We start from the raw sequence: 26,302 nt of genomic DNA, 5'->3' as shown, positions 1-26,302 counted from the left end.
CTACAGCACTTGCCCATCACTTAAAATGAGATGAACTGGCCCTCAAAACAGCAAGCAAGAACGCTTCTCAATTAACAATAAGGTACTCAATCCGGTTAAGCACCGCTGGGTTACAAAACGTAATTAACACCCATGGAATCTGAAGGAATGCAGCTCTTTCATCACGCCCCACGCTCTGTGCTCTAGGCTGACAAACCAGAGACCAAATAATGATGATGGAATGAGTCACATTCTACTCCAAAATCAAGGAAGGCTGTGTCGAAATGTGAAGCAGCGCAACAATATACAACCTCAAAGGTCATTACTGAAATAACAAAGTATTTCCATCGTACAACTCAGTCGCCCCATTGTACTTCATGATAACAAAAACCCGATTATAATTTCATACATTACAAAATTCTTAAAGCCGACCAAACGCAACCTCACAGAAAAATCTTCTCACATTTTTCTAGACTTGGAACTTTTTTTAAATGTCAGAGTTTGTCCAAATAAAAGCAAACTCTTTCAACCCGAACATTCTTTTCCCTGGAAAAATAGCAGCCAAGAAAGAAGTCTCTGGAAAATCCCACAACGCGGCGGTGGAGCCATGGCCAGCCGCAATACCTGCCACGGTTTATGTAATAAAATATATTTGGGAGAGAGAGAGAGAGAGAGAGAGAGAGAGAGAGAGAGAGAGAGAGAGAGAGAGAGAGAGTATACTGACAGTCTTGTATGTTCTTCTATGGTGCAACTTTTTTAAACTTTATATTTCACGAGGATGAATGACTACATAAACAAGAGCGCGCGTACTTACTCACGCACGCGCATACACAACAAACACACACACACACAGAATTTTATTCCATATAAGGATAACAAATGCCTCGAAATAATTAACATCTGTCACTGTCTCATCATGAGATGAATCTATCAAGCCAAGTACGCATAATATTTACAGCATAGAAAATAAATTTCTCAAAAAAATCTTCGTTGCAAAATGAATACGAAAAAAGCAATACTGGATTAATAGGTGGAAACAAGACCTGCAATTTAAACATATTTCTGATATGAATATATCCACTGTTGCAAATGAAGAAATAGATTAACCACATCAGCAAACACCCAATTCAATACAGCCTTGAAGAATGAAACAAAATCGGGATAAACAATAATAAAAGGGCTTTGCATTTAATGTTTTTTTTCGTACACCGCTTAAAAATCTATTAGTACAAGAATAAATCCATGGCAATTATAAAAAAAAGTGAAACGATAAAATACTGGAAATGACTTAGCTAACATTGCTTAATCAAACAGTGATGAAGAAGAGCTTAAAATACATTCATTCATTCGCTAGGCAGAGCTTGAGTGGAAGAGCCTAATATCTACGAGTCAGCGTGGCTAAGGGAGGCCACCTAATCAATAGGTCGAAGCATCCTAATACCTTGGATGCAAATGAGATAACAGTTCCAAGAAAGGTAGAAAAGTGGAACTGAATCACGAATCCGTTACGTGCGCGCGCGTCTGTGCGTAGCAGAACGAGTGATTGATTCCTCGTAGGTTAAGGGTGTTACAAAGGCCAAGGTCACCGACAACTAATATATATATATATATTATATAATATATATATATATATATATATATATAATATATATTATATATATATATATATATATATATATATATAATATATATATACACAGAGAGAGAGAGAGAGAGAGATTATTTAATACTATCATAGAAGGGAGAATTCAATGACGCTGCACAGAATGTAAATCGGTCAAATGCGAGAAAAAGCAAAGACATTGAATGTAAAAAACAAAAATCATAAATACTGAGAAACAAATATAGTTATAGGCTACTTCTTAGAAAAATGGAAAGGCTTCTCTTATCCATCCTTTATTAGAGATCGAAGAGAGGGCAACAATCAGAGGAAAAGTCCTAAAGGACGGCTGATGACTACAGAATTGCCATCGTCGTCTTCCTTCAGCGTTTTGGATGTGAGCATGAATGTCCAGGTGGAAGGGATAAGTTATGATATGGAGGAGCCGAGGGGTGTGCGAAGTGAGTCGTCCAAATATAAGCCCAGTCTCATCCGATAGACTCCGATTTGTGGAAAGCCATGTGGCCCTTAAGGTTATAATTCGTCAGTTTCAGTCTAGTTTGGTCTTTTAAGTTATACCCAGGTGACATTTGTTTTGGAAAAAATACGAATAGGTTAACACATTACGACAGCACGGTACTTCAAACGCGTACTTTCGCTGCTTTTTTGGACAGTTTTTGAATAAATATATCGACGAAATCGTCGCCTTCTTCAACATATTTCCAGTATTTCCTGGAGTAAAATTTCGAGTGAATGTGTGACATACACCTGAAACGTTACAACATTAACAATCCAGTATCAGATTCCAATTGTTCAAGCAAATGTTACACAAAAGTGACATCGTACAAGAACATAATTACCTTGGCAATTTCTTCTCTCTCAATATTTCATCTTCTTCATCTAAAACCAATTTCATATCTTCTCTCCTCATCCACCCAGATACCTCAACTTCCCTCTCTCTTTCCTGTCTCCCCTCGACACCTAACTCATCTCTTTGAATGGTCGCCCTTATGCTGTTCGTCCGTCCCGCCAACCCTCTCTCTCTCTCTCTCTCTCTCTCTCTCTCTCTCTCTCTCTTTCTCACACACACACACACACACACACATTATATATATACTATATATAAACTCAGCCACTCATGTATTTCCTGTCTTTTATGTGCCCAGCTGACATCACATACTATTCTTCCCGGCGCCATGACCAAACCATCTTCCGTCTCATCATTATCTAATCCATTTATGGAACTTACGCAGTTTTACCTTATGGTATCATTTCTCAATCTATTTTGTCACCCGACTCCTGACTTTCTCCTTACAGCTTTATTCTGAAATCGACACATTCTTTTAAACATAAGTTTCATGGTCATATGGCTCATACCTGTATAGCAACATAGATCGGACTAGACTTACGTATTACCTTAGTTTTGCCTGCAGTGTCAGTTTATTTAATTTTAAAATGCCATTCAGCCTGACCATTGTATTTTATTAGTTTTTTTGCATTGCACTAAATTTCAACTCAAGATAACCTATACTGAATAACATTTTAAAAGATATTCAAAAGATTCATCCTCATGAACTCTCCCTCTACTCATCGTTATTTCGAACATGCACTGTCCTCGTTATCTCGTTATCTCGTGTTTTTTTTTTTTTTTTCTTAAACTGACATCCAGTCATTTTTAAAGTAATTTTGCTGATTTGGATGACTTGAGACGACATTCTTTGTGTGATGCCTGTTCCCCCGTCCATTCTTTCAGAAGTCCCCCACTTCCTCATATAACGAAGGCTAAGATAATCTTTTCTGCAAACTTGAGGACGTCTCGGCCACAGAGGTTCCTTTCAGCCTTTTCCACGTAAGCGGAGGAAGCCACAAGAAATAAAATAAAAAAAATATAGAGTGGGTATTCTCTCTCTCTCGCAGACAATGAAAGCATACTGAGAGCTCGAGAGCCAAGTATCTGGAAAGCGCACTATACACAAAGTCGAAGCCCTATTAAATATTGACACAGGAGTTCTGCTGCATTCAGAAAAGTATCCCCTAGGAATAGCAACACCTTTCTCAGGCTCATAGAAAACGGATTGTTTATTGAGGGGAAACCGTAGAATGTTTGCTGAGAAAACTCTAAGGGGAACTGAATGAACTTCAATTACCATCTCGTGGGGTCAACGTTTCGCCATCTTTTGATAATAGTTCCTTTTAGGTCGACTCTATTCTCTTCACCCTCGTCTTTGTCCTCGGTATCTCTTGTTCTTTTTCCTTGGCTCGTCCAGGTCTCCTGAGGAAAATCCTAATACTCAAATGTTAGGTAGATAACGCTTCTTCCTTTTCACCGAATAGGGGGACAAAAAGCCTTCGAGAACTTTACGTAGAAATGTGAAATATAACACATGAAGACGAGGGAGATAAGGCGTAAATTTTATCGATAAGGTTTGTGTGAAAGAACATCTGGAATTGATACTATTATTGACGAGAAGTTTTGGTAAACACGACTTGACACAAACATTAATGCTAGGTTTAACTTTTGTTTCAGAATTTTTCAGATTAATGGTACACAATACAGGACCAAAATACTTTCCTTAATTCTGTCTGAATTGAGCCGTTTAGCTTTTATCGCGTTTAAATTTCATACACTCGGTAGCTAAGAGTTTTTTGTTAGAATAATCGTTATACTGGATTTTTTTTTCTATTCATGCTGCCTCATAAATATTGCTATGAAACCTTGAACATGCTAATAAATTACTGCCAAACACACTCGGCGTTTTACGAAAGCGCGGATCCCCATGTTGTAGGGCGCCACGTTTTTCACGAAAGCGCGTTTTTATTTACATCAAAAGAGCTGCTGAAATCTGTTTCATAAGCACGTTGGCCAGACTTGACGTCTGTTGCCCCCTGCTCACTAGTCCAGTGCTGCCAGCGCTTGAAAAAACTTTCAAGATCTTGAAATAGAAATGTGAAAATCTCCGAAATCTTGAAAATAATGTACAGAAAGTCCTGAAGCAGACAATCTAGGGAGAAATGAAAGCAGTTTTCGATCAAACAGCTGCTTAGTGTCCTTGTCACCACTTTCTTGTCAGATATGCGAGAGGTTACCTTTAGAGGGAGACAGTGTCATTAATATGTTGCACAGCATGAGAGAAAGGAAGCAGCAAGTACTGAGACAGATGAAGTTTCATCATTAAACTTGCCCTGAGCTTTCTTTCTTTGCTGTCCGAGTATCACCTTGACGACTTACTGGAATATATTAGCTGGAAACGGTACCCAAAGTTTAGTTTATAGTCTGACTGACTTCACGCGTGGCCATGTATTGCCAACTCTCCAGCCTGTGTTGACAGAATATTTTCCCAATTAAATTTGAACATGGTTTCAGTTCTGAATCCGCGCTTTCGTAATACCTCCAGCACACTTTCGAGGTTGAACAGAAAATTATTTGCCTTACAAAGGGACCTGTTTATGCATGTCACGCCCAAGGCGGAATATCTATAAATCAGACATACCAAAGAATAGTTTTGCCAAGTACGTTAACTTCCGCCATTAGTCATATTGCTAGACATCACTCTCATATATTAGTATACTTTCACGAACAATCACTGGTTGAAAACAAGTGTTCGAGTTTGTAAAAACAACACGCTCTTCATTATACAAACAAATGTAGCTCATCAAACAGCATTATCATGTGAAAAAAAAAATGCAAAAAAAAAAAAGCGTAAAAGAGAGCCTGTTGAAAAGAGAGAGAGAGAGAGAGAGAAGAGAGAGAGAGAGAAGAGAGAGAGAGAGAGAGAGAGAAGAGAGAGATACTAGAATTTCATTATGGAGAACTGATCAACCAGTTTCATTACTTAACATAAAGCAATTTAGTTCTATGGGTAACCAATTAAGGGACACCCTCCTCTTTATTTATTTAAACTGCAAAATAAAGTCTTTAGAAAACTGAACCAGACAAAAGCTAACTATACTGTTGCTATAGCCCTCTTCATTACAATTGTTATCAGCTGTTATCGACCTATAACTTGAAAAACGCTCAGCTGATTTCAAAACCCTAGATAGGCATCCGTGTTATCAAAAGCTGAGGTGAATCTCCTCGTTACAAATACTGATAAATAATAATTGGTTCTTCTCTCGTTTCCGTGGACGAGAGAGAGAGAGAGAGAGAGAGAGAGAGAGAGAGAGAGAGAGAGAGAGAGAGAGAGAGAGAGAGAGCTCTAACAAAGGTGGACTGTGACTATTCATTCTCCTGTACGGAAGTTGAATAACCAAACGAAGCTTTCTCAAATTCAGCCTTGTTCAAGATTGAAAAACTTGTCATTACGTCATACACAAACCAACAGCATACATGCTTGGCAAGATACACACACACACACACACACACACACACCACACACATATATATATATATATATATATATAAATATATATATATATATATATATATATATATATATATATATATATATATATATATATATATATATATATAGACATTGCGCTTGTTACCCATCCAGTTCTACATACCCGAACTCTATTTAATTAGTGGTATTATTTTGAAAGAGAATAACTTGATAGCATTCTGAATAAGATGTTACCATCCTTGACTTATTCTGTGTTAACCACATTTCACGGTTCAGCGTTCCCTACACGGTTGATGATCTTGAGTTATGTTTAAACAATGAGTCATACCTGGTTCTATTTACATATAATTATAAACTTTATAGTTTCTAGTAACATCTAGAGCACAGAACTTTCAATGCCACTGATTTGATATTTATATCCCAGTGTTGATATTACTGTCAAAAAGTCGTCTCAAAAATTTGCTTTTGAATCATACACATTGAAGCTTACAAACGTCATTCTAGTATAAGGATGTAACATGCATTCTTTAAAATTCAAAAACACCAAACTGGAAGCGAATCGCTGGTAAGGTGTGCTATGATTATAGTGTCTTGACCTCCAACCCGGCACCCCCACCCACCCACCCCCCCAAAAAATTACAAGAATCCAAAACTGGTTTTTTTTTTTTTAGAAACAAATGAACATCCCATAAAGTACAACCGACTTCGTCACACGATAACCGACCTCTCTCCCTTGGGCATAAGGAGTCCATGACGAGCAATTCCGACGAAGTCACTGAGCAAGAGGTTTTCGAAGATGGGCTTGTCTTTGAGGCTTCCACCTGCGAATTTCTTCCGAACCTGCTCGAGGTAGGCCGAGCTCAAATTCTTCATGACATCCATGGCGTTGCTGGGCTGCACTGGCAGGTGTACGAGAACGAGAGAGGCCACCAGGGGAGAATCACCCAAAACAGAAACTCATCCCACAACCAAACAGTCACATCACTTGAAGGCACCGTTCACTCCACTGAATCGTAATTAACAAACGACTGTGTGACTGCAGCCCACAATGTGGGTCCTTCGCATCTCGGACGTGTTCTCCAAAAAGACAACGTTCGGCAACTGCGTCTCTTAACCGTCTTCGATACTGAAAGTATTCGCCGTCAAGGTCTTGTTCCGCAGAACAATCTGTTATATATGGCCTCGTCTCTTAAACACACCGCCGACACCACACAACTTGCTAACAAAAACTCTCAAGTTTAGGCCTCTTCAACTTTCGGCAACCTAGTATTCCGCGCTTGATTATACTGAAAGAATGATGGTCACATATGGCACACGACTGTTTCAATCTGTACTTCTTCTGGCGGGTTTTCTAACAATTATCCTTCAAAACGAAAACAAACGTTAGAATCCTAGTCGGCGTTATCCATAACGGGGAACATCGTTACATCCCTCTACACAACACGCTGCACATACTGTGACAGCCACCTGACTGTAAGAGTTGCCAAATAGCCTGATTTCTTAATGCACACAAAAAATGTTCACCCGCCGGCTGTAAGAAAACCCTTTCATCTGTCCGATACAATAGTCAGTATTTCTGTATTAGTTATTTTCGCATCGCGTCAACGAAGTTTAGGCTTCAGGAAAGTGAGAGAGAGAAAAAAATACGAGCTTTCGAATAACGTCCACGTCACTTGCCGAGCCAGGGTATGCACACCGTACATACAAACACATCGTGAGGACGGCTGAAACTTAACACACCGTATCATTGCAGCGCATTAGAGTTGTGTGATAAGATAACGGGTAAGAGTGAAATAATCTTCAAAAAAAAAACGCTTCTCGCGACTAGGACTGTACGTTTTTGGAAACAAACGAATAAATCGACCGAAGTGTTGTAAAAGGCTGCAAGTCAAGACGAAATAATTGAAAGTAAAAGGAGGAGCAACGCTAGAAATGAGCCGACATAGGGTCGGAGATAATCCGTAGGATTTTATCCAAATCACGTATACATCATGAGACCACCAGTCAACTCAGGGCATCGGAAAAATTTCAAGGCATGAAAAGAACTCGTGACAATACGGTTGTTAGAAACGAACATTTTTCAGAGCGAATGGTTTACATGATCGATTCCAATCATATTTCTAAATGTCAGGTTTGTATTAGCTTGTTTGAATGGTAATTATTCATGACTTAATTTCTCGATTTACGGCGCAAGGGAGCCGAGATTAAGCCTTCAGAGAGTACTTCCCGCAAAAGACACGGCTGATTGACAGTAATGAAATGAGCCGGAAATCGCAAAGTAATCCAAATATTGATGATGGTTCTTCCTTTTAAATGACTCAGTCTCGTTCCTGCAAACGCGTCAAACTTATCAATGCTCCTCGAAGTGATAAACGAGGTCTGGGTTAAATCCTTTTATCATTTACGTTATCTTATCGTACCACGCGAGAACGTGAACACTTGAGCATCATGTTCTCAGGCACCTCATGAGATGGAACACGGAAAATAGTTCGGTATTATGATCACCACGCTTACTGATGATTCCAGTACTGCGCTTCCATCATCTGCGCTATCATCGTCACTGTGGAAACGCACTAGTACAATACTTCCAAAAACACTATCAACAACACTAGTAACAACAGTCAAGAAAGACAAACTCTGAGCACCAAAGGAGTCCCTTGCACCGCCTCACAGCCACACAACACAAAGGCCTTTGCATCATTGGCCTGTAGGTGCATCTCATCAATGCCCATCAAGTTACTCAGTCCCCAGCGACGCGTATAGGGGTGGAGTTTTCGTACCCTCATCAGGGCAAGCGTAAGAAAGAGCACTTCTATACCATGGCACTCTCATGTTCAGAAAATCTACACGATAAAATATGAAATTGATATACATTCAGGGATATGAAAAGATAAATGAGGAAATCTTCGTGAATTTGGGAATGAAAAGATCACATCAGCAGCAATTAAACGTAAGACATCATAAAACAACAGTGATTAGAAAATTGCACGAGAAAACGAGATGAGAGGATTCTGAGAGAACGACAGGAGAATAACGAATCGCAAAACTTTGAAAAATACAGAAATCTTCCAGACAGGAAATTCACGCTTTCCTTGCCATGAAAATTCCCCACATAGCGCAGAGGCGCGTCGTTATCTGTTCTGCTCAAGGGAATAATAACGCCCTTGGAATGTGAGGAATTTCGGTTGCAAATCCTGACTTTCAAGGTGCCCATTGCCCTAACAGCTTCTTGATGCGAGGATCATATTCAGGACCATCAAACTGTCCTTACGGGGGGAAATACTTGAGTTTTACATCATGTTTCTTGCTAAGAAGAGATGAACCTGCCCTTTCAGGCTGCACACATACTATCTGATTGATATTGCTTTGTATACTTTCATAATTATATATTGCAAAGTGCTATAACAACAAATTTACTATACTTATTCTTTTAATCACCAGGATGCGTATTCAGAGATAATTGGGATTTTAAAATCCTTTGTTTGACAACAAGGCTGTAAGATGAGTAGAGAGAGAGAGAGAGAGAGAGAGAGAGAGAGAGAGATAGAGAGAGAATATCAGCATAACCGAATCCATACTCTAAATGCAAAACTTAATCTTCTACAACATCTTCGAAGTGGCATCTATATCCGTGAAGGTCTTATCTCTCCTACAAGTATCATAAAACAACCAAAAATCAAAATATCAAACATAAAATTAACAAAATATACAAAAACACCGTATGTACGCAAAATATGTAAGGGCCTTTTGTATACAAGATATTGAGCGAACTCGAATAAACTAATAGCATAACCTCATATAAACTAAAAAGCAAAAGCTTCCATACATTATTATATGCATAACATGCTAGAAACCCTTCAAAAACACAAAACCTGTAACTTGAATACTGTGTCGAATTCAAAAGTATTTCTGTAGTTTAATGATAGAACTAAAATAAGAAAAGTTAAGCTTGAGCTTTAATATGGTTTATAGTCAAGTTGACATATGGAAGCGCCTCCTATGGTCTTAGTATTTTAGAAATTATCAAAATTTCCAGCCGAGATGTTTCATCTAATAACGTATTTATAAAGAAAATTGCATTTCCTTGAAGAAAAGAAAAAAAGCAGACTTTGCACTAGTCATTGAAACTGACCTGGGCTTTCATAAACTGAACTATCTTATAGGTAAAACAAAGGGCCGTATATCTTAAAACAAAAGATTATACTACATCCAACTGCCTCTCTTCCTTCAGACTTTACCAGTCACATTGCAAACAACTCCATCTCTCCATGAAACTCTTCAACTGATGTCACAAAATACTACCAAGCTCGTTATTATTACGAACCAGAACGATGAGAATGACGAGCCCTTTCACTCTACTGCCTGCAGCACTCAACATATAATAACAGGAGATAAGAACGACGCTGAACATTTCTGCCTTCAAATGCTGACAGGAAGGGCCCCTCAGTGTCCTTGAATGGAGCGTGCCTCAAGAATGTGGGGGAAAAAATACAAGGTGAATGAAAAAATGTATATAACCGGAATGAGTCAACTTATTCGACTCACGGGATAATACGACTCAAGACGGGACAATACCAAAGCTTGGAAAGTGAACAGAAAACTCTTTATGTAAAAGACACTATAAAGGTGATAACAGTATAACAACAACCACAACAATAATAATAGCAAAAGCCATTAAATGATTATTTGTACCCATTATACAATATATGCAATTTCAAATCCACCAAAGCTGAGCTCTCCCTCGCACTGTCATCCCCGTGTCCTCTACCCCTCCGAAAAACAATTATTCCGAGATCTCCGAACTTCCTGCCACTCAACTAATTTATTCAGCTTTTAAAAACTTTCAAAGTAATTACCGTAATCTAATTATACACCTCCCGAATACCCACAGCACAGTTCCTCCTCGGCAAACTACTTCTCCTCCTGTATTCAATTTTTATGATTTTACCTGTTGTACGTAATTCCATCCCCCGTCCCTACAGGTACCTCGCATGAGTTTACGAGAGAGAGAGAGAGAGAGAGAGAGAGAGAGAGAGAGAGAGAGAGAGAGAGAGAGTTGAATTTACTAAGCTGCGGAGACCCCAGGAGGAATTTCCATTACAGACACAAGGTGAAATATAAAGAAATTGGATGGAAAAAAGAAGTGTCCGGAAAAGAAATAAGGTTATATTTTCTCGTTGGGTACGAGAATAAACCCTAATGGAGGAACTCCATCTAATTTGGAGAAGAAGAAGAAGAAGAGGAGGAGGACTTTAGGAGGAAGGAGGAGGAGGAGGAGGAGGGGAGTGGATAGGAGGCAGGATAGGAGGAGGAGGAGGAGTGAGGAGGAGGGTAACTGATGAGGTCAAATTTAATTAATAGAGACGTGGTCTCGCAAATATAACACTGAGAAACCCAAATGCAGGCTCGCCAAGGAGAGAGTGGTATGACAGAAATCCTTTGTTGTATAAGCATCACCCGTGAAGATTCCTGAAACAACTCGCTTCGTCAAGCTTTTCTTGGATGATACTCGGAGAGGATATTGATTGAACATATAGTTGTTTGTACTAAAAAATGTACCACAAAATCGAAGTCATCTTTTCACAGAACATGAGACGTCTCCAAAGTTCATTACGAGAAGAGGGGAACGCAAAACCATTATGCGTAATATTGCAGGATCTCCCTTCCACCTCTGGTATCAAAACAACCAATTTGGCAACGCTGATATCAATTAACTTAACTCCCTCGGTGGAAATTAACCTGGCACCTTCGTCTGCAGTTAATCTAACACCTCTGTCACTAATTAACTCTTTCTGGATTATCTATAAAAAGCCGGAATCCTCGCAAAACGGACATGTTCTCGAAATGGAAAAGGCACACACACACACACACACACACACACACAGAGAGAGAGAGAGAGAGAGAGGAGAGAGAGAGAGAGAGGAGAGAGAGAGAGAGTTCCAAATTTATAAATGATTAGGAAATAGGTTTCTTTACATCTCCAAGATTCTGTGAGACTGAGAAACAGGCTTATCTAAATCTTCAAAATTCTGAAAGACTGTGATATAGGTGTCTTTCAATCTCCAAGTATGCTACAAATTGGATACACCAAAATTAAAAGTAACTAAAATAAAAAGTAACTATCATCTTGAGTCGCGTAAAAAAAAAATCATCTGGAAAAGTAGTACACCAAGGTTTTCCGTGACCTAAGAGAATATGAAAAGTGAAAATAAAGGACTCGTCAAGATGTAACCGACAAAATCTCTAGTTGAATTATACCCAGCACCCATTCACCATTCACCATTCAATGCCAGCCTAACAAGGGGAAATGAAAAAGCACTCACTCTGCCAGGGATGTTGCATCGATGAAGATCTTGACGCTGCTCTCGGCTAATTCCTCCAGTGCTTCCATGGATGTCATGACGCCACCAAAAGGGCACTGTTTTCAGTGCCAACGTATTGAACCTCATACACAAATCCACTACAATCGGATCTCAGTTGAGTACTATCCTGGTCATGACACTGGGCCATAAAGCCTTCAGAATGTAGATTGTATTTCACTGATAATCAATCCTGCATCAATTAGCACTCACTTCTTCATAAGGTTAGCGCACCGCTAGTAGCATCCTCCGTGACACTGCGAGGACTAACTAGACAACCGTGTGTGCGGCAGAAACAAAAGCCACGGTGCCTGAGAGACGCCCTTAGCTTTAATCCCTCAACGTCCGCTGAATTTTGTATGGCACTCTATTCCGGTGCAGGGGAGCCTTGCAAACCTCATCCTTTGTTGTTTATTCCTGTTCTAGTCCTTCTCAAAAGAAAAGTCGCGAATTGAGTCTTTTTTTCAAACTAAATGCTGAATCTTCACAACAGGACCTCACGGAAAGACACCACTTATTATGATAAGTCATCCACTACAACCGTGAGTATAATGAATGCAATCTTAACAACATACACTGTCTCATACGTAACAGTAAGTTCTTACGCTAAAATCACCTTGGCTTGAAGCAACTGGTTATTCAAGTACTACTCATACATGACTGACTCAGTGGAAAGTAGAAGTGGTACAGAAGAACAACCAAGTACCTTCAGCCACATTCTTTGTCGAGTCCCCTTTACACTCAAAATCACATTAAAGTTTGGTTGTGTTTCACCAGATGAAGATCAGTAGACAAAGGAAACCCTGAACTCGTTTGAAGCGACCACACAAGAATTTTAATAAAATGACACGATCATTCTCACGTACAATGACGACCGTGACTCTTGAAAAGGGAGGATGGATTCATTCCCAACAGGCGAGCTTTAAATGGAAACGACTATTAAAAGCTGTGTGTGTGACCGTGAGGATTGTTTGGCCGGGGTAAAAAAAAACACTACGTAAAGATTCTTAATAAAACAAAGTGCAAAATATCTTCATTTTTGTCACACCGTCCTTTTATGCAATTGTTGCAATAAATGATGTTTTTTTTAACCGATGTTCTTTTCTACCTTAATATAAGAATAAACAAAACTGTATATGAAAACTTTTACTTGCAGAGAGAGCTATTTACTTCGACAAATGACAGAAAACCCAACGGAAATGGCAAGATAATTCATAGCCAACTGCCAAATACACTAAAGCTTTACGATAGACTAAGAAAGAAATGAAAAATAACAATATTGTTTCCACAACCCGAGTTTCAGGTCAATTAAAACACGCCATGAACTTAGTATTTTGAAATTTCAAAATCTTCAAAAACAAGTGAAATATGCGCCGAAATTTCTTCTGCATAATCGAGTTTTCTGTATAATGTTTAATGTATAAAACCATCAACTATGACCAGTAGGCTTCGGTGGCTCACTAGATGCGGTAGAGTGAGGGTGCGTTCTATGCCTCCGGAAAGCGCAGCCAGATGCACGATGCATGGCTAACTTTAACCTAAAATAAGATTTTTAAAATCTACTGAGGCTAGAAGGCTGCAATTTGGTATGTTTGATGATTGGATGGTGGATGATCAATTTACCAATTTGCAGCCCTCTAGCATCAGCACTTTTTTAGATCTGAGGGCGGACAGGAAAAAGTGTCGATGGACGGACAAAGTCAGCACAATAGTTTTCTTTCAAAGAAAGCTAAAAGGCATTTGACACACACTATAAACTTAGCCGTTGTTTTAATCACCAAAGGTTTTACTTTCCCAGTCATAACGCTGTGCCTAATGGCAAGAAGCCGCGCTCTGCGGATCAGTATTTAAACATTCCATATTTCCAAAAGGCGTAAAATAGGAGCTCGTTCATAGCATGTGCTAAATAAACCTATCATTTATAACCGCTCCCAATAATAATAATAATATCAAGGGAGCAGACCTTCTCTGAGGGCATCAGCACCGAAAAAAATGGCTGTTTCTCCGGCATTCAATTTATATCGAGTATTTTTTATTCTTACAAGAAGAATAGAAAAGACTCTATATAAGTTGAATGCCACAGAAAAAGCCATTATTTTCAATAATAATAAGAACTGAAGAATCCAAAGCCTAAATAAAAGAAGCTGGCGTTTCAGACTAAAATAAAAGTCATATATTTTCTTAGCAATGGCATTCTATAAAGAAAATAATGTAAGTTACTGTTGCTTAAGTCTCTCTCCCTCTGAGAATTAGCTTAGCTAACGACCGAAAACCTGCATCTGAACTGGATCAATTTTCAGTTCATTAAAATCGCGTTTCAAATCTTACTTAATGCATAAAGGAGTCCCCCCCCCCACCCCGGCCAAACCCCCTACATACCAATAAGCCCCGCATCTCCTTTTGTGGACAATTCGTTTTATTTCTTTCTTAAGTTGTTACTTTGCGAAACTGTGGTCCCTTTTCATTAATGCAGTGTGTAAGACTTCACCCTAATAATTCTAAACAATATTTTCCCGTAATTCCGAACTCGATAATCCCCCCGCCCTTTCCAGCCAATAAAATTTATTTTCCTTCAACAATTAAGCCCAAATAGAACACATTTTCCATGTCCCTTCTATTTGATGTGAGACAAGAATAATATAATATTCTTTCCAAAAATTAACTTTTATTCGCACATGCAAACCGTTCATCAGCGTTCCTCACAGCCGGAGAATTTCATTAGTTTTTCCCAAAGGCACCTTCAAGCCATTGGCTTGACTTAAAGCAATCTTGTCTCGAGATATCGAGACGCTTCCGGCTACCGCTTGCAGGAAGGAATGGGGTTAGCCAAGAATAATGATAGAAAGTAAAGAGCCCGGTAGCAAAGGCGATCTATGTGAGCAAATCTATTTTCTCAAAAATAACTTGGATCTTACTCTCGGTTCAAGAACAGATACAGACTACTTTACAAGGAGAAGAAATACGATATACGTAGCGGATCTACATTAAATCACGTCTTCCATGATTAAGATGCATGAAAATAAGCTAAATGAAAATAATGTATTTACAGAAAACTAAAGGTACAATCACCTTTTCACGAAGGAAATGATGCCTTGGTTTATTTTCGCATAATTAAAAATCTTATTCGAATCCATTGCATCGCATAGGAATTAACTTAGACCAGGCATTGGGATGAAAAAAAATTCGACTTAATGAACGACAGTACTCTATAGCAGTAAACATGGACACTTTTTTTTTTTTTTTTTTTTTTTTTACCGCCTGGGTACGCACTGAATACACACGATTCCTGCATATATTTAACAAATGTTAAAAGAAACCGTTCCGTACAAGCCATAAGAAGTCAGCAGCAGACAATATTAACGCAGAATTTGCTTGATATAAATACCAAATGCAACTGAGAGCTGTATCTCATCTCATTAATCCAACCTGATCACCTTCATTTAGTCTCTCTCTCTCTCTCTCTCTCTCTCTCTCTCTCTCTCTCTCTCTCTCTCTCTCTCTCTCTCTCATAGATCCGTTTATAGTGTAGGAACAAAGGAACTGAAAAACGTTTACTGTTACTGATGTTTTGACAGATTCTCATTATCCGAATGCTTCTAAAGGAAAACCTAACAGATTACGCCTTCAAGTAACAGACTACTTGAATAATGAATTACCATTGGGTGAGCATGTTTCTACTGCAGCTCACAGTTGGGAAGCTATGTAATATCTTCCGTCTCCATTTATTTACGACTTGGTTATGTTCTCTCTCTCTCTCTCTCTCTCTCATCTCTCATCATCTCTCTCCTCTCTCCCCCCCCACCTTTCCCCAACTTTTGGCGGAAATACTCATACGGAAAAAAGGCCACTCCACTAAATATTCCACAAAGGACAGGCCTATTAGCTAGAGGAGCATTAGGTATTTAGAAACTTTGAAGGGAACAGAAAATTGAATAAGTTGTGTAACAGTACTGTGTTTTTTTTTAATACAAGCGTCTGAGAGAAGGAGAAGCGAAGAAGAGGAGAGAGATGGAGGGAAAAGAAGAAGAGAAAGAAGAGAGGAGAAAAGAGAGAAAGAAGAGAGAAATTATGGAAAAATGGCCATTGAACACGCAAGGCAGTTTTAAAATCTTCCCTACATCCAAATATGGGAAAAGCATGAACAGGAAGGACAAGCTTAATACCTCTCTAGTCTTTAGATATCTACCAGTAAGCAAGTTACACCCCTTCAAAAGAGTAAGGAGGTTGATACACAGAAACGATCGTGGTAAATGTCGGCGCCTATACACCAGTACACTGTCCAAACACACTACTCGCTCAACACTGACACCAGGGGAAACTTTCAAAGCTTGGTAATCGACATCCTCCCTCTCTCGGTTTCCTTCAACCGAGTCAATTCTTCCGCCCACATCATCTACAAAAAGAGGAGCAGAACAAATGAATCCGGCTTATTATTCCTTAGAACTGGGAATACCAATCAACAAACAACATTGAGGAAATAGCCGCAAATCGTCAGTACAGCAAGCAACGGTGAAAAGAAAATCTATCAGCACCAAAAGGGTTGGTCAGCAGAGTATTTATTGATTGTCCTGCTTTCATATCGATTGCCTCACTGGAAAAAGGTTTTCACGCAAGTCCCGACTTTTTTTTCTTCTTTTTTTTTTTCTTCAGCGGGGGACCGACCTATTACTAGAGCGGTACTCTCAATAAATCAATATAGTGAGATTTTCACACACCCAATATCAGCATTGGATCTCCCCTAGACAGTGACTCCCAAAGGTTTTAACCCGGTACGTATCCACCTTTGCCGCGTGTTTAGTACAAGCCCGCTAAAGCCACTATGAAGTCTAGGTTGTTTTTGCGGTCTGGCATAAGGGCAAAGGATAAGCCTAAATTTAAAACTAAATGTTGAAGGATTACAGTAAAAACACAAGCAAAACACTCTATATAAGATAAAGATATAATCCCCTATAAACCTAGATAACGACCCCAGAAAACTCTTGGGGTCACTCCCTGGGAAAGATCCAGGGCGCTAGAAATATGATGACAGTAAACATTTTGAAGACTGATTTAGTAGAATACGTTGTTCAGGCTTCAAGTATTGCTAAATAAATCACGTTTGGAAATATCTATTACTTGGTAACTCATACAGTGTTTAAAAGGCATAAGTAGACACTCATGATATTAAATGCTAATAATTAACGTAGTATACAGGCTAGTACTTTTAACATTTCGTGACCAGAATATCTAAAATGAATGCATTAGAATTTCACTGCATTTCCCAAAATAAAACTCTGATGTCACCTGATGAGTAAAAATCAATGAGAAAAAAAACTAGATCTATTCCTTTATAAGGATAAGAAAGAAAGCTTCTTTTGCTAAGTTTTAGAAAAAGAAAAAAACTATTTCTCCAAAGGGCGGTTCTTAAGCTAGCCCACAAATAACAATACAAAAATGAGCACCTGAATTAACATACAATGGATTTTTACACGATTCGACAACGCTGCACAAGTCACGGTGAACAGTAACTACTGACTCAAAGACGAGCGAGAATTGCATTAACCTGTAATGCATACAACGGAGGATGCTTTAAACCAAAGCACACACACATACACACGCCACATAGGCAGTTAACAATACTTACGACGAACCTCGCCTACAATTCCACGACGAAAAGATGTGAAGGTGAACATGGCTCTATTATCAGTTACTGAAGTTTCTCTAAAATGAAACTCAGATTTTCTTCTTCTTTTTTTTAAGTCTGACCGATCGTTACGTCCGGTTGAATGACCGAAAGTCCAGGCCGAAGATGATTCAGAAGGAAAGTCGCCGAAGCGAAAACCACCGCAAGAGAAACTTGCAATTCCAAAGCAAACCACAAAGGAACGAACGGGGCTACTTTCGAAGGCGTCTCCGTCGAGGGACAAGAGTGACTTGGTTCCTTCCCTTAATGTGCTCATTCAATTCCTCGTGTTCAATTTTCCTTTCGATGACGCCACTCTACCATTATCTCACATTCATTAACAAACTTCGTTATTTCTATTAGTGCTTCAATTATAAACTTTTTATTTAGTTTATATAGTAATCTAACTGCCCGTACTAACGCACCTCCATTGTGTAAGTTCATAATTCTATATGAATATTATCATATATGTATAATTTTATTATATATACATATATATATCATCTAAAGTTTCATTATTTCTGTAAGATTTCACTATAATCTTCAACAACTTAGTCATATTGGGCTTTATGTCCATTCGTTATTTTTAGGTTCAGGTTTGCATTCAATATCTACATTCTCAGAAAAAAAATTAAACATTTCTCAACCATCGCACAATCGCAATTTTATTTTGACACCATTCTCCAAATTGATGGTGCAATCTGTCATCACGCTTTACTGCTCAGCATACTTTAAATTCCACATGTTAATTTAAGCATTTAATCCCGCGAACACACACTCAGTCACAAACAATATGAAATTCTACTTCTGTAAAACAAACAATACATCATACTGAATACAAACTTCGCTTAACTTTTCATATTTTCAGCAAAAATAAAAAAAATGCTAAAATATAATCAGGATTACACACACATACATGCACACAATATACAACGGATATATAGACATATGTATAGATATATGTCATGTATATACATATGCTATAAATATATATACAGAGAAGAAATGTCTATTATTTACACAACAAATGACACTAAAATATATATCTATCTTATATATATATATTATATATATTATATGTATATACATATAACATTAAACATATATACCCGGCGAAGAATATGTCTATATTACACACAAATGCACATATATATAATATATATATATATATATATATATATATATATATATATATATATATATATAATATATATATATGTGTGTGTGTGTGTGTGTGGTGTATGTATACAACGGAGTAGCTGCAAGATCTTTCGACTCAACGTCCTTTATCTTTCCTTCGTGGCTTATAGCTTTTATGTGTTATATATATATAGATATATATATATATATATAATATATATATATATATATATATATATATATTATATATATATATATATATATATACTGGGTGCGCACGACCGCCAAAAACACAGGCAAATCCTCACAACCTTACTGCAAATATTTTCAGCATACTCACTACACAAGGGCGTTCTGCACATGATAACTATTCTAAGTGACCTTTGGCGTCTGTGAGAGGAAATACGAAAAAGTGTCACACATGGAACCAAGTCATGCTCTTCATTACCAGGAGTCAATAACATTTGCAACCTTTCACGCAATGTGCGTCAACTTCCTTTCACAAGCCTAACTTGACTACTCAGGCTCACCTGACACAAAGCAGAATAAGTTAAAAACAAAAGTTGACAAAGAGGGAGAGCTACGTGATAAAAAGTTCGCAATGAAATGTAATCAACATTAAACTGATAACACGACATTAAAGAGGAGAGAAGGAAGGGCAATGCAAATGGAAGCAGTAGAAAAATGATCCAGTGAAATGTCAAGAGCCATTAAGCGACAGATTACTCTCGAGTTACGCAGCACTGAAACGCGTAACTGAAACGACAAACACGTCAAACATGGTCGTAAGTATTTTATTTCCCGGCAACACTTTATTTTCATATATGTATCCCTGAAGGCTTTCATTTCTAAGCCAGGGTAAAATCGCGATGGTAAAGCTAGCCTGAAACACGAACTTGACAGACTGAGATCAAGCGCTGGGAAGAACGTGTCTCGATGAGAGGAACAGTCACATAGAGGGAAAACGGGTTGAGATTGAGAGCCAGAGGACCTCCTTAAGATTTCTTCGTTTAAGAGCCACACTTTCACTTGGTCAGCCCAAACTCAACAAGCGAGAGAAGGGGAAGGGGCACCATAGACTATGGCCCTTTTAAACACCCGAAGCCAATGCTGCCTCGAAAGACCGAACTCTATCTACAGAGCCACAAACATGACAGTATGAGTCATTTATAATCTGTCACCTGTTAAGGTGAACGCATGCATATTCAGTCGGCGGCCGACGGCGCCCCACATAACATACCAGCCCTAATCATCAAAGCGTTCAGTCGTTTGGGTGACGGTAACAATATGGCGTGCGAATTAAGCATCGTCACGAATCTGTGTCCAGCTGCATCTTACTCGCATGGGTAACATCCATAAATACCACAGAAGTAATGCTAATAATGAAATCAATGAACAGTTAAATGACCAAGTCCTATAATTATGATTTCCAGATAATCGTTCAAATAGCTCACATCAGATGAATTTCACGTCAACAAGATACAAGTGTTAATGAACATCAGAATCTGCCTAGACTAGCACTCAAAATTTATACAGGAAGAATAAACTCCATTTATCTCATTCTTTTTTCTTCTTACTTCGAATCTGTTAAAAATGTACGTAATTATATCTGAATTTTTTTTATCTGGTTAATATTTGTAAGTTCCTCAAATTAAATCGGATTCATCTTCAATATGACAGAAATTAAACACTTAAATTAAATCAAAACTTCACTAACATAAGACGCAAAATTACTTTCGCATTTGTACGAAGGCCTTTTTCGTATTTCTGGTCACTCACAAAACTCGGTTTACTCAAAAATTAATCTATAACCTTCTAGATAAAACACTTTTTCTAACATATAATAACAAGAAAAGTAATTCAGTGTTGGCACAACGCACAATATGAAGCTGGAATAATGGTAAGCAGTATTGGAAAACAATATGTATTAGGGTCCTTCTCAAAATCTTTTCCGCTCCAACCATTTCCTTTTCCGCACAGCACAGCGTTCCGTTTCCCACACCAGTTATCACCTTTTTCAATACATTACTGCCGCGATTGATGGGGGGCAGGGCACCACCCCTCTTCCAGAAAGTTCGAAGGAACCCAAAACACGAACAGAGATGATGAAGCCACCTGGAACCTCCACAAGAACTTCTTGACAACCAACGGGGAATCTGGAGACTGCATCGCCACCGATCCAACTTTCTGATCACTTCACCAGGTAACGGGAGATTGTGGGGGTTGGGAAGGAGGGGTTACGTTTGGGGCTGATTTGGAGGATGGGAGGGAGTTGGGAGGGGATGGGGGAAGATAGGGAACACCGAGACAATGTAAGGGGGGTGTTACGGAAACAAGGAGCTCAGGTAGGAAGGGAATCAGCTGAGTATGTTTTGTTCACCTGTAGGGTACTTATTCTAACCAGAATTGCTAATCTAAAATGCAAGGACGAAATTATGAGTTCCGCACCCATAGGCGTTAGCAAAAAAAAAAAAAAAAAAAAAAAAAAAAAAAAAAAAAAAAAAAAAAAAAAAAAAAAAAAAATAAAAAAAAAAAAAAAAAAAAAAAAAAATGGTGGTTTGTCGCAAGGAAATAAAACCTTTATGAGTGTGTAATCTAGAACGCCTGTATCTTTACTCTTGTAACTAGAATCAAAGAAATAAAGCACCATCGTACGGCGAATGTAGAGATGAAATGCAAAGCAACATCCGGCAACACCTTCAAGGAAAAAAAAAAACTAAAGCAAATACTGGCGGAAGGTCTGATAAAAGACGATAACAGAACCGAAGCCCTTTCAGCATCCACATGCGGACGCCCTTGCACAAAGATCCAAACAACCACCACTGAATGCCGACAACGGGATTGAATCTTGCACGGTGGCCTTGCTCTACTATGCGAAATTCTACCGCTGACAATTCGTTCTTCTAGTCGAATGTGAAAGTAGTGGAAACACCGGAGCACAACGTCCGCCGGCTCCGATGCCACGTCACAGCCACGAAAACAGCGTGATTCCAGCAGCGACGAACGCACTCACACCGCACGAATCTCCAACACACATTCCACTCTATTTTCAAATCACACCCACGCGCGCGCACACACACATACAAGCACAAAGGAAATAAAAAAAAGAAAACGTTCGTGCAATGCATGCTAGTTATGTAGAAATGCACACTTTTTGTCAAATAGACATGCACATTATTTTTTACAAATACATACCAATAAAAGCAGGTGACGTGCAGACACCAGAAAATTGACAATAGATTATTAACACAAGTATTCAGGGGACCCGTCACCTCAGCTGATATAATACTCTCAAATGATGCACGGCCCTAAATTTATGAACAAGCAAACATCGGCATCCTAGAACAAGGCTATAAGTACCCTATTTGCAGACAAACTTGGGCCCAAACCTTATACCGCCGCATACACAACTTAGTGCTGAACACAGGCAATGGAAAAATGAATATGTGAAAATAGAGATAAACTTATTATCGAAGCACACCAAGCTACCTGATCAAAGATGATTCCATCGTATTTTATTGTCAAGAAATTAAAAACCCGAGTTTTCTTCATTGTCACATAACGCTAACAATTCAATATCCCTCCGATGACAAAAGGTGTTCATTCCACTGAGTGTTTGCCCTTGCGGCAAATCTCAAAATCAACTTGGAAAATTGAGCAAGAAACGACAACTGGGTCTTGTAATCATCATCTTGCAGGACCTGCAACTCATTTCATCACTATCATAATAGGACCGGTAACATCCACTTCATTGGGGACTCTGATGGAAATCATTTCCATTATTATCAGGAATCAAAGAACGGAAACTCATCTTGTTTCTGCCTTTTATCAAAAAACAGAACATCAGCCATGATACGCAACAAACAAAAAGCATGAGGAGGTCAGTGGGTTGAAATAAGCGGCCGCCCCCACTCACTCTCCCCCACCCCCCAATAACCCCTCTCTCTCTCCTCTCTCTCTCTCTCTCTCTCTCTCTCTCGGGACCACGCCCATAGAGTGAGATACCTGCTCACGTAAACCTAGACTTCTCCAACACCAACCCACCCACTCAGCTCACCTGTAGGGACGGGGAGGATACGATCAAAGGGCGGAAGTTACCTTGGAAAGCAGCGCTATTAAGGACCCAGTTACGGCATGAAAGGACATACGTTACGCAGCAGTAGGCTTCCGAGGCATCCTAGACTGCAATCCATCGGCATAATGGGTAAAAAGGACAGATGTGTCAGCCTGGAGAATGCTGCGTGTTATTTTGAAGGTCAGGCCTCAACAATTAATTAAGAGCGGCTGTTTCATGCTGGGATGAAAAGTTAGAGAATAAACGAAAAACTTGCTTCACGTAAATGAGTGCACAGCTTTTAACTATCACGTTGGAATTGCACAGATGATTATGCGTATGTGCATATACAAATGTAGAAGACATATACGTGTGTATATTTAAGTTTCATGGGCATGAAAAAACCTCGAAAATGTAAGAATGTTTACGTACACACACGCACATATATATATGTGTGTGTACGTACGTATGTGGAGAGAGAGAGAGAGAGAGAGAGAGAGAGAGAGAGAGATGAAACCCTTGTTTATTAGATCTCACACACAACAAATTATCGAAATAAAGCTTCAATGAAAGTGGTTGCTTTAATGGCGCCGAGTCTCTAGGAGACGCCCAACTCCCTTCCTCCTCCTCCCTCAGGAGGCCACGCCTACGTCCAAAGCCACGCTCTCAAAACATCCAGCCACACCTATTTTTCTTCCTAGTGATGTAAAACACTAATGGGGTGAGACGACCTCAAAAGAATTCCTGACATTAAATAACATGGCGCAAAATACCTCTTTTAACAGACGACGTACAACGTTCACCGGGCGACAGACATCATCCGCTCTCTCGGACCGTTTTTGCATCATCTATGATTCAGGAGAAATTCCGCCCCTTAAACGTTTATGAGATCATAAGGCCCTTGCTACCAAGTCCTCTATATATAGTCATAGAGCGAAAATGAACCAAATTACTTTTAAATATTAGTCCAAAATAGTTTTCGCTTACACTTGATGATGAGCACAAAACTGACCTACTTTTCATACTCAGATATAGATGTGAGTGTTGCACTGTGTTTATAGGTATGCATACACACGTACATACATGCACACACAAATATAGATAGATATATAGATACACACATAAATATATATATATATATATATATATATATATATATACATACATATATACTATATATAATGATGACGCACACGGAAATAGAAAGATCTCTGGTAAAGGTTTGAAGGAGAAAGGAACTTAACCAAACCAGTTCTCCTTCACGGAAGTACGAGAGGACGTTAAATCGTTATTTAGAAAATGTATAAAATAAAACTGCTGCAACTATTATTGTTTGCACCTCACAAAACGATTGGAGGCTTAAAACCAGGTGAAAAGTGCTGGCTGGTTTCATGGAGTGCAAAAGGTTCACGAAAGTAGGGTCACAATAACCGGGAAACCGAAGAGTGTGCCTGTATCTGTATATCCACAAAGTAAATGAAATTTTGGAATTGGAATTGGCCAAGAGCTGTGACCTACGAGGTCATTCAGCGGTGAAAAGGGAATTGACAGTAAGGAGGTTTTAATGGTTAACAAGAGGAAGGCCTCGCAGCTGAGCTACGAAACAACTTTTAGGAGAAGGAGAGGGATGAAAGTCAGATTGAAGAAAGATATGAATGGAAGTACATCTAGGAGCTGAAGCAACACTGCAAACACCCTAAAGTAATGCCTACAGTGCACCGCGTGAGGTGCACTAACGACAGCAGCCTCCAACTCAGTAGATGAAATTTTGTCTATTTCAAAAATTTCTTCATTTCGTTGAATATTTTTCAATTATGATACAAACACTTCGTCTATCGACCCTACCTGAGGCTCTTTGCAAATGATATCGGCGAGTGGTGCGGGCTATGAAGGGTTAGACGGCGTCCCGCTAATGAGACACCTGCACAGGTGAATGAAGATGATCTTGAGGAAACTGTCTTGATTCAGTATATAAGCGATGGAAGGCAACAATGACAGTTGTCAGGCCGTCTTTGCAGCCATCCGATTTGAATAAATGATACTGATCCTCCCTGCCCAATAGTCATTACTGTATAATAATACACACTAATGTGTATAGACAAACACTTAATAATTTTACATAGCCTAAGGATACGATGCTAACCAAATCGTGAGCGTAGTCGTCCAAATAGAATATGTAATTATAAATGGCCCAAGGTTGAGAATTACTGCTAAGCAACTCACGTTTATCTGGGAGAGAGAGAGAGAGAGAGAGAGAGAGAGAGAGAGAGAGAGAGAGAGAGAGAGAGAGAGAGAGAGTTGAAAAAATGTTTGGACTTTTACAGCGATATTCGTGAAAGCTTGAAATACCAAGGGCAGGAAAAATTGTGATTGAAAAATGGATTGGAAGACTCAGAGAGAACGAAGGGAAATTCCAAATTTTCTTCAAAAGAGAGTCGTCAAGAACTGAAAATAATGACTTTCTAGAGAAAATCAGTCAAAAGCACTCGACCCTTTTCGGTTCGTACTTCCATTCATATGATCTGGTGTAACCACGGCTCAAAAAATTTAACTGGCTATTTAATCCTGAAATTATTGCTTTGCGTTTGCGAAATCCTTAAAATGTAACTCACCGTCAGAGAGAGACCAGAACGAAATGCGCAGAGTAAACATTCGGATAAAAATACCCCGCTGATTCCTTTGGAACAAAGGGCAGCCTGGAACATTCCAGGGAGGTTTTTGCCTTTTGAAGATTAAACAAACAGTTCCTGCGGTAATAAGAGGAGAGGGTGTGAAACTGAAGGAGACCGTCGTTATGAGGAGGAAATAAAAAGTAAAAGTGGAACATCATCCTCCAGGAACGAAAACTGGCTGTAGCGACCGAATAAGCGATATTTCATTCCCTTTAATGATCCGCAGCTGAAGCTGAAGCCTAGACATCATCAAACAAGAGTTCAAGCATCTTTTCAAGTCGTAATTCTCTGCGTGGAATTCAGTCATAAAACAGAATAATTGAATATCTTCCCTTTACTCATTCTAGCTACACAGCCACAAACATCATCCAGCTTCTTACTGATAATTCTATGCAAAAAAATAATTCTAGATGAACTTCGGATTTTTAGTCAAAACAGTGGAACTTTATATAAAAAAAAGTAGGCAAGAGCTTTTATGCCTTATACTGTATAA

At 38.9% G+C, this 26,302-nt stretch overlaps 1 protein-coding gene across 14 annotated transcripts in view; it reads right to left on the bottom strand.

Annotated features, from left to right (window-relative positions):
• Positions 1-26,302, bottom strand: part of LOC135220695 (ecotropic viral integration site 5 ortholog-like) — a 431,521-nt gene that overhangs the window by 66,833 nt on the left and 338,386 nt on the right. Inside the window, exon 1 of one of the 14 annotated variants that reach the window (XM_064258089.1) lies at positions 12,246-12,374. The exons of 12 other annotated variants lie outside the window; for them this stretch is intronic. In XM_064258089.1, the coding sequence (XP_064114159.1) occupies positions 12,246-12,322 (77 nt within the window). In that variant the 5' untranslated portion in view covers positions 12,323-12,374. Of the gene's footprint in view, positions 1-6,646; positions 7,585-12,245; positions 12,375-26,302 lie in introns of those variants that run through there. One more of the 14 variants, XM_064258084.1, reaches the window with a different exon arrangement.

Source organism: Macrobrachium nipponense, chromosome 2, assembly GCF_015104395.2.
Source record: "Macrobrachium nipponense isolate FS-2020 chromosome 2, ASM1510439v2, whole genome shotgun sequence".
NCBI lineage: Eukaryota > Metazoa > Arthropoda > Malacostraca > Decapoda > Palaemonidae > Macrobrachium > Macrobrachium nipponense.
This window is presented reverse-complemented; position numbering and strand designations above follow the sequence as displayed.